The sequence below is a fragment of the Epinephelus fuscoguttatus genome, linkage group LG22, assembly GCF_011397635.1.
Source record: "Epinephelus fuscoguttatus linkage group LG22, E.fuscoguttatus.final_Chr_v1".
Classification (NCBI taxonomy): domain Eukaryota; kingdom Metazoa; phylum Chordata; class Actinopteri; order Perciformes; family Serranidae; genus Epinephelus; species Epinephelus fuscoguttatus.
The window spans coordinates 18,802,275-18,811,913 of record NC_064773.1 but is presented as its reverse complement, the minus strand read 5'-3'; the positions used below and the strand labels follow the sequence as shown (position 1 = coordinate 18,811,913).

General features: G+C 38.4%; 2 protein-coding genes across 2 annotated transcripts; one reads left to right on the top strand and one right to left on the bottom strand.

Annotated features, from left to right (window-relative positions):
- Positions 1-2,987, bottom strand: LOC125882573 (THAP domain-containing protein 5-like). The gene is made up of 3 exons (XM_049566359.1): positions 2,810-2,987; positions 915-1,101; positions 1-823 (listed from the first exon to the last, which is right to left on the bottom strand). The coding sequence occupies exons 1-3, from the start codon at positions 2,893-2,895 to the stop codon at positions 86-88; spliced, it is 1,011 nt and encodes a 336-aa protein (XP_049422316.1). The 5' UTR covers positions 2,896-2,987; the 3' UTR covers positions 1-85.
- An 867-nt stretch (positions 2,988-3,854) lies between these two features.
- Positions 3,855-7,961, top strand: LOC125882575 (dnaJ homolog subfamily B member 9-like). Its single transcript, XM_049566361.1, has 3 exons — positions 3,855-3,994; positions 4,299-4,540; positions 6,519-7,961. Exons 2-3 carry the CDS (start codon positions 4,324-4,326, stop codon positions 7,004-7,006), a joined length of 705 nt encoding a protein of 234 aa, XP_049422318.1. The 5' UTR covers positions 3,855-3,994; positions 4,299-4,323; the 3' UTR covers positions 7,007-7,961.
- Positions 7,962-9,639: the final 1,678 nt, after the last annotated feature.

Here is a 9,639-nt window from a genome sequence, read left to right as displayed (position 1 = left end):
AAATGACTCAATGGTGATGATTAGAATCCATGCGTGCCCAAGAACTCACTCCAGAGTCCATAACCTGTCTTTTTTTTTTTTACAATCAGAGCAACATGGATGATATATAATCTTCTAAAATCTTCTGCTTCTCTTTAAAAACAGCCCCGTCTCTCTTCAGCAGGGCGACCTCAGTCTCCAGAGCACGGATTTTGGCCACTGTGCTCTCCTCCCTGCGATCCAGTTCCAAGACCTTTGTATGCAAACTCAAGATCTTACTCCAAAGCTGATCTCTGTCCGTGTCCGGTCTGCAGTACGAGTGCTCATACACAGAAATGTGCTCCCCCTCACTGGGTCCCCTCTCCTCCAAAAAGCAGCCTGTGGGTTCGTCTTTGATCGTCTGCACGGGGATAAAGCTAAAAGTCTGGCCCAGCGCTGCTTGGAGGGCGGCTGCATCCACATTCCCCTCGCCATCGGAGAAAGAGCCCAGTGACTCACAGCACAACACAGTCACAATGGAGTCGGCCGGCTCTTCAGACTGGGGCTTATCTCGTGGGGACAGTGCGAGGCAGGACACTCCACTGTCACAGGTAGCAGTCTGTATCTCTGAGACATCTGAATGACAGGAGATGACTGGGTCCGAGGCCAGAGGCGGTTCAGATATCACCTCTGTGTGCTCGGTGACAACGCTGTTCGCTGTGCTTGACTGGACTTTTTTGCACGTCCTGCTCAAAATGAGTGGCCTCTTGCTGAGAGGAGAGTCCGATCCTGTCGGCTCGATGTCCAAAGTCCTGGGTTTGACCTTGGGGCTTCGTTTAAAGGTGGTGACTTTTGTCTCAGCATCCTGAGATAAAGGAGGATAAATCTGGTCAATCACAAGCGTCATGTCAGAACTGTGATGGATGCTGAGACAGAAAAACAAGACAGATACTTACGTCCTCATTGGAGGGAAATATGGTTGGGATGGCTGTGTTCTTCAGGTAGCGGATTCCCCATCGGATATCGAAGCAGTCCTCTGTGAAATGCTCGCTGCACAGGTACTGATGTCGACTCGGGGTCCACTCCTCCCGCTTCATGTTGTCCACCCATTTCTGAAGCCTGGCGCTGTCTTGCAGGGGAAACCTTTGAGGGGAGAGAGGGAATAAATAATTTGTCTTATTTTCCTTGTCTTAAAATGTGTTTAGTCTTATTGCACAGCACTTTGTAACTGTGTTTTAAAGGCACTATATATATATATATATAAAGTTAATCAAATTGCAGACAATTACAGTTGACTACAGAAATGTAAATTTTACATATCTACATGTATTTTTGTATTTAATAAAGTATAGAAAATTAAGAAAAAAAGAAATTAAAAAATGAATACATCATGCTTGCATTTTATTCCTCTTCATACCTACACCAAATATATTTTAGAGTGTATATTTTATCCTTGTTATTTTGTTATAATAGTTTTATGTCATCACCATTATTATTATTATTAATTTAATTTTTTTTTTACTCTGCACTCAGCTCTCGCCTGTAAGGGAATGTTCATTATTTATGAGGGTGGAAAAAAAGGGGAAGTCATGTGAAGTCATTTTTTTAAAGCACAGGGAAGGGGCATACATATCTAAATGATTATATTTCGTGTTTATATTATTGGCAATTTTTGAAGAAAACATGCCATTTTAAAAATCATCAAAATTGCACTATTCCATAGCCAGAAACTGTAAAAAACAGAAATTATTGTTGGATTTTAAAATTTCCAACGGTCCTTGGGCACATCATGTGTGACAAACTCTTCTGACAGATACCAAAAAACATAACTGAATTACCAGCATGCATGACATGAGTGAAAAACAGGCTTTTTTTAAAACTCCATTTTGTCTTCAACTTTAACTTTCACACATTACACCCTTTTACAGTCTCTGCATTGGCTTACTGTGTGCTTCAGTATTGATTTTAAGATCCGTTTATTGGTTTCTAAAGCTCTCAATGGTCTAAGTCCTACCTTTTTTGATCACATTAGCCTCTATCATATGAACCGCTCACCTTAATCATCCCCAAAGTCAGAACAAAAACCCATGGTAAGACATCATTTCATAACTATGGTCTACGTCTATGGAGCAGCCTGCCTGGGGACCTGAGGGCCGCAGAGTGTTGATGTTTTTAAAAGCCAACTCAAGACCTACCTTTTTAGCCTGGCTTTTAATTGAACTTTATATCTTTTTTATTTATTGTCATTTATATTTATTATAATTGTGTCTTCATCAATTCATCTATTTTTATTAATCTGTTTTTCTTGCTATTGACTGATTTAAAATTGTTTTCGATTTTGAGTTTTTATCCTACCACTGGTGTTTCCCCATTTATGGTAGTGTTTCCTCAGTTCCCATTTTTATAATTAATTGATTGATTTCAAACATCAAAATGTTAGTTTTAAAAATCTATTTACTAATTTATGGTGGAGGGAAGGTCATGCATTTTCTGCCAATCACTCAGGGAGGCTCAAGAGAAAATGTCTTCAGGAAGGGTCAAAAAAGAAAAAGAAAAAAAAAGGTCACACCAAACCGACCCCTTCCCCTGATAAGTAAAGAACAGTCCCTAAATGAGCTCATAATCTCAATGTGACTTCCTGATTAAATTAAGTCACACTCTCCCCTCTCCAGGCAGGTAACCATGACTTAACGTTACATTATATCCTACTGATATTATCTAACTGCCCCTGCTATCTGCTATTATTATCTAACACCAAAGATACTGAGGATAACAGTAAATAAGCCTCTGCAGCTGAACCAAACAAACATGTAAACTCAGTCACGCATCAGAAAGCAAACAGACAACATACGGATAGAAGCTGATTCTCTTGTTGTCTTGTCTCGACGCGCTCCCCCCGCGGTTCCTGCAGACTTTGACAGCGCAGTACCGCGGCATGTCTGCAGCCAAACTACATGAACCCCCTTCACACGCTCATGTTTGTAGCTAACATTTTTTAAAAACATAAACCAGCTCATGAGACTGTCACTTCCGGGTTGTAGTGCTCATAGCGGAGATGACGCACACCCTGTTTACGGATCAAGATAGTTACCGGACCGTCCCATATATTGGACAATATGGTATAAAAGAAGGCCTGGCTCCTACTCAATCAATACTTTATCATTTATAAAGTGAAAGAAATGTATGTTAAACTCATTCATAAATTACATTCAGCTAAAAAGTGTATTATAAAAGATTTAAGACAGACGTTTATGGGAGTTGTAGTTTCTGTTATGGATAGCTTTGTGAGCTTCCACATCTCATTTGTATTTGTGGAGGGTGTTTTATATTTACAGATTAGACATTAACACACAGATTGTTAATCTGTTCTCACAATTGATAGGCCTTTTTCACTAACATGGCTCAATACCAGGACCTTGCCTGCTAGTATCATTAATGTTATTAGATACACCTCTGTTTTTCCTACTGTGACATGTCAAAATATTTGCCGTGAAAAAGGTCTATATTGAGACAAATCTATCTCATGAATATATATGCCTTATTATGACAAATAAAGGTTTGGAAGAGAAAAAAAACAGTTGCACAACTCTCTGGAGAAAATTAAAAAAAATAGGAATGCACATACATGTTTGACCAAAGCATTAGCCACCTATTTAATGCACAAACCATTAGGAATAGTAAAAATATAAACGTATTACTACAATATAATGAGCTAAAAAACATATTTAAGCCTCACACGTCACTCTAAATGCCAAAATAGCATAGCAAAGCGAAGCCGGAAGTACACACAGATCATCCTCTTGCTTTGCTTGTATTCTTTTTCCACACAATCCCCAGTCTCCACGTGCGCACTGTTTCCACCAATCACCACGCTCGGAGTCATCGTGTAAGGAAACGGACCAATGGCGTTGCGAGTCGTGGTGTTACCGCTCAGGAATGCGGCTCGTCAATAACTGTTAGCTTTCGTTTCACATCAGCTGGAGGCTGTCAGCGGCTGATAGACGTGTCCTGCGGCTAAACTCGACTTCGTCTCCAGGTAATACTTCGTTTTTTGATACGTATTAAGGTTATTTGTCGAGATAGTTTACCTACATTCGCGAGCAAAGAACAGAGGAGCTTTAACGAGCTTTTAAAGGGAGAGCTGGTGTAAGTTTCGCCATTATTCCACCATAACAGTGAGTTCTCTTGAGTCCAACGCCTCTTTGTTGAACCAGGTGACGCTAGCACGGTCATTTAGCCTGTTTCCTGTTGTTCTTTGGGTAGTTGGGAGATTTAAAAGACTTTCTGTGTGTGAGAGGTGTGTGTTATGTGCTAACCGAGCTAAACTGCTCTCCTCACAGCCGCTAAGGTGCCGAAACCAGCATTATGGCCACAGCGCAGTCAGCGTTGCTGCTAGCGGTGCACATCCTGCTCATCTCTGAGTTCATCCTGGCCAAGAGGGACTACTACGACTTACTGGGGGTCCCCAAAGATGCCACCGACCGCATGATCAAGAAAGCCTTCCACAAGCTGGCCCTCAAGTACCACCCGGACCGGAACAAGGGCCCAGACGCCGAGGCTAAGTTCAGGGAGATAGCTGAGGGTGAGTGTGTCCACAATGTAGGGCAACTGCACAATAGGTGTTTAAAAGCTGGATATATATTTATAGAGTAAGTAAAGTGATGGTCCAATTTAAAATGGGTAGGTTAGACAACATATTGTGTATTGTTTGTGCAAGCTTTTCCTGATGCATTGGGTTTATAAAAGGAGTTACCTAAGACACTCCCAGCAACAGTCATGGCCTGTCTTGTGTCTGATGTGAGGTGACACATGCTGTCATGGTGACAGCTGACAGATTACACACATTCATTAGCACACTTTCACTCCCCTAATGGGCCGGCCATTTCATCTGTTGTTTACTATAGGTGTCTAGTATTTTATTCATACTTAATATAAGTATGAATAAAGACAGGAATAAATAAACATGTAAATAAGTAAATAAGTAAATAAATAAATAAATAAATGTATAAATAAAGACTAAAATAAATAAATATGGAAGTAAGTAGATCAATATATAAATAAAGCCTGGAATCAAGCAGTAAATAAACATGGAAATGAGTAAATGTATTGGCAAAGACTGGGAAAAAATAAATAAATATGGAATTAAATTCAGGAATATATATATATATATATATATATATATATATATATATAAAAATGAAAATAAGTGGATAACATGTCAATCAGTAAATACAGTAGTAAATAAATATGGAAATGACTAAATAAATGTACCAAAGACTGGAAAAAAATAAATAAATATGTATATCAATCTATAAATAAAGATTGGAATAAATAAATAAATGTGGAAGTAAGTAAATATATAAATGAAAAATGGAATAAATTCATAAAATGGAAATAAATAAATATGGAAATGAATAAATATGAAAATAAATAAATACAGAAATAAATGAATATGGAAATAGATAAATACACAATAAATAAATTTGGAAATAAATAAATGAAAAATTGAATAAATGCATAAAATGCAATATAAATAAATTAATAAATATGCAAATAAATAAATACAGAAATAAATGAGAATGGAAACAAATAAATACAAAAATAAATAAATAAATAAATATGCAAATAAATAAATACAGAAATAAATGAGTATGGAAACAAATAAATACAAAAATAAATAAATATGGAAATAAATAAATACAGGAATAAATAAATATGGAAATAGAAAAATACAGGAAATAAATAAATATGAAAATAAATAAATACAGAAATAAATGAATATGGAAATAGATAAATACACAAATAAATAAATAAATAAATAAATAAATAATTAAATTTGGAAATAAACAAATAAATGAAAAATTGAATAAATGCATAAAATGGAAATAAATAAATTAATAAATATGCAAATAAATAAATACAGAAATAAATGAGTATGGAAACAAATAAATACAAAAATAAATAAATATGGAAATAAATAAATACAGGATTTAATAAATATGGAAATAAGTAAATAAATGTATAAATAAAAAATGGAATAAATACATAAAATGGAAATAAATAAATTAATAAATATGCAAATAAGTAAATATAAGTATATATGTATAAATGAAAAATTGAATAAATGCAAAACATGGAATTAAATCCATAAATGTATAAATATATACAGGAATAAATATATATTGATTAAAAAATGCATAAGATTAAATTAATGCTGAGATGCAAAATAAATAGATTTAGAAATACATAAATACATACATACATCTATAAATGGAAAAATACAAGTTGATAATTGCATCTGCATTTATTTGTTCATGCACTTCTGTGTCTGTTTATGAATGAGCGAGGAGGTCCTTACATCTGCACTTATTTCTTTATTGATGCATTTGTGAGTTATTTCAGTATTTCTTTACTCTGTAATTTATTCCTGTATTATTACCCGTCCTCCATAATTACTCCAGATTGAACTTAAATTGTCGAAAAATGTTCAGGAAGTTTTGAGCAGCAGTGTCATAGCAACCAGCACAGCAAGTGATGTAATGCGTCCTTGTCTCCACCAGCATACGAGACGCTATCAGACGATAAGAGGAGGCGGGAGTACGACCAGTTTGGCCATGGCCCGTCACCAGGGGAGGGCCACAGAGCAGGAGGAGGAGGAGGAGGAGGAGGAGGAGGAGGGGACTACAACTTCCACCAGCACTACCAGTCCTTCAACTTTGATGACATTTTCAAAGACTTTGATACTTTTGGACAGCAACACCACCACTTTCACTCCCACTCCCACTCCCAGGCCCACCAAAAGAGACACTTTGACAGCCACTTCCAGGCCCATCGGGACACTATGAACAGACAGAGGAGACAGTTCCAGCAGGGGGGCTTCGGGGGCGGACTCTTTGACGACATGTTTGAGGACTTGGAGAAGATGTTCTCCTTTAACGCGCACGGCTCCAGGACTGACGGCAGATTCCACGGCTCGGGGAAGCAGCACTGCAGGACAGTGACCCAGCGGAGGGGCAACATGGTGACCACCTTCACTGACTGCTCCTGAGACACCGCTGGCTGTTTATTTGTGGTTTTGGACTTTGATGCTAATTTATCACCTGGTGGAATAGAGAACGGTTTCGTGTGGCTTTTGTAATTTTTCTGTATGTAATTTTCCTCTAGGAACAAATATCCAAGCTGGCCTGATAAAGGGCTGCTTCCAAGCAATAACTCACGCAAAATTATTGCTCAGAGCATCGTCCATCATTTAGCTTGCCACATTTATGTTTACTCATGATGGTACAATCTCGTAGTCTCAGGTGTGGCCGAACGTTAGAAGATAATTTGAGTTAAAAACTTTTTTTGTTTTGAGAGCAACAAGGCAATAAGATTTATTCAAACACCACACAACATTTATTCTGCAGCTATTCAGACCATAATATTATTGTGCTCTCTGCAACTTTCGCTAATGTAAAACCACTTGTGCATTTCCTCTCTTGGTTTTTATTCGTTAGCTTAAAGCAAAAATTAGTTTCTCGATTCAAAGCACTTGGAACTTTGAGATGTGCGCATGTCGGCCATTATCAACTGTTACCTCGTTTTAGTTTCTTCCTACAGAGTCATATCTACCTTCACTCAGTCAGCGCAGGAAGTCAACATCAGCCCCATGACAAATGCTGGTAGCTACAGGCGAAGTTTGTGTAATCTCTCAGCTGTTTTGTAACCAGTTGTTATGACGATTCAAAACAAAGAGAACCTGCGGCCATCTGCCAGTGAAGCTGAGCGGGCTGACGAGTTTCCTCAACTGATCGTAATGTGCAATATTTAGCACCTTTGCTCTTCATGTTGCCTATCTGTCACAGATGGTGCTGTGTTCATGTCATTGTCTTATGTCTGCACTTTGTGTGTGTGTGTGTGTGTGTGTGTGTGTGTGCGTGAGTGTGTGAGTGTGTGCGTGCACCGAGCGTGGCCTGAATGTAGATTGGTTGCATAATGTTTGGAGAATGAATAAAAGTTTCAAAAGCAAATTGACTGCCTTTTGACTTTAATGCCTGCAACGTGTTCCAAAGAAGTTTGGACAGGAGCATGTTTACCTCTGTGTGACATCACCTTTTCTCTAAGTGTTTGGGAAGTGAGGAAACGAACTGTTGAGGTTTTGGAAGTCGAATTCTTTCCCATTTTTGCTCAATATACGACTTCAGTTGGTCTAAAGTTCAGGGTCTCCATTGTTGTAGTTTGTGCTTCATAACTCACCGCACATACTCAGTGGGAGGCAGGCCTAGTGCCCTCACTCTTTTACTATGAAGCCGCACTGTTACAACCCATGCAGGAAGTGTCTTGCCGTTGTCTTGCCAGAATAAGCAAGATACTTTGTTTGGATGGCAGCATATGTTGCTCCAAAACCTGTATGTACCTTTCAGCATTCACTTTCCATGGTCGAGCCTTAACTTGCATTTGTAGACCTAGTGACGAACTGTGTTTACTGACAACGGTTTTCGAAAGTGTTCATGAGCCCATGTTGTAATATTCTTTACATAATCATGTTGGTTTTTAATGCAGTGCAGACAGAGGGGTCAAAGGTCACGACCATTAAACAACAGCCTTGTACATGGGGCGCCTGCTCTACCACTAAACCACTGACGGCCCGGCTTAACAGTTTCTTAAGTAGAGGAGAAAATGGTAGAAACACAAAGAGGTTGGAGAAACGCTCTCGAAACACAAAATGACAGTGAGTAAATAAAATGCTACAGATGAGGTTGTGCAGGGATAATATGTGTGGTTGATCTCATTTGGGATATGCACACATTTCCCACCTAACGAAATAACGCTGTAACGCCAGAAATAAAATTATCACAATGCTAAGCTATTTGAATAACTGGAAAAAGACTTTTGTCTGTCTCAACCTTCCATCAGCAGAGTGATCACACTAACAATGTCAACACTTTCACAGTCAGCAGTTCATTTCATTTCCACTGGGTGTCCACACCTTGCAGGCTCACAAAAGGCTTGTCTGTGACAACCAATCACACCTGTTAAAAAAAAGCATCACACCTAACAATGGGATCAACCACAGCTCCTCACTAAGGTAAAAGTTTCTGTCCCTTCCTTGCTCAGAGGTGCTCTGAGGACTTTCCTACATCACTCCTAAGCTAGGACTCCTTACTAAAAGTAGTTTTAGTCTAAGTTAGGGGGTCTCTCATAGTGTTCTCAGAATGTTTGTTAATGTGGCCCCTGGTCTGGTTGCCGAGCAGTTATTTAAATGTATAAAACCAAGTTGTTGGCTACCTCAAATTATGTGTCCATTCCTCGATTACCTTGTAAGTTATTCATATTCCTTTACTCCTTAAGGGTCCTCTGATCAAAAGAATCAAAGGGGTTTTTCATTCAAATTAATCCAATTTTTAAACAAGTAATATTCATACTGTGCCAAATAAACAGTTTGATTGATTTCTCATCTTTGCTGGGCAACAGTTTTGTGTGAAAGGAAGAGCCGTTTCTAGCAAAACCTAGTTTCCTATTTTGTTCTGAGTCACTTAAATGCACCACCTGACCTGGCGTCTCAGGAAGCTTTAATTAAAGGCAGGTGTGCTCAAGCGGGTGTGGCACGTGGAAGACGCCAAGGGGGTTACAGTCGTTCACCGTTGTGTTTTCGGTTAATATTAGTTTTTTTGTTTGATGAAGTCGTTTAATACGTCATTG

Coding starts and splice junctions, on each gene's coding strand:
- LOC125882575 (XM_049566361.1), top strand. CDS start 4,324: ATGGCCACAGCGCAGTCAGCGTTGCTGCTAGCGGTGCACATCCTGCTC. Junction 4,541..6,518: donor GTTCAGGGAGATAGCTGAGG/GTGAGTGTGTCC, acceptor TGTCTCCACCAG/CATACGAGACGCTATCAGAC.
- LOC125882573 (XM_049566359.1), bottom strand. CDS start 2,895: ATGCCGCGGTACTGCGCTGTCAAAGTCTGCAGGAACCGCGGGGGGAGC. Junction 1,102..2,809: donor AAGAGAATCAGCTTCTATCC/GTATGTTGTCTG, acceptor CTCCCCTCAAAG/GTTTCCCCTGCAAGACAGCG. Junction 824..914: donor TATTTCCCTCCAATGAGGAC/GTAAGTATCTGT, acceptor CCTTTATCTCAG/GATGCTGAGACAAAAGTCAC.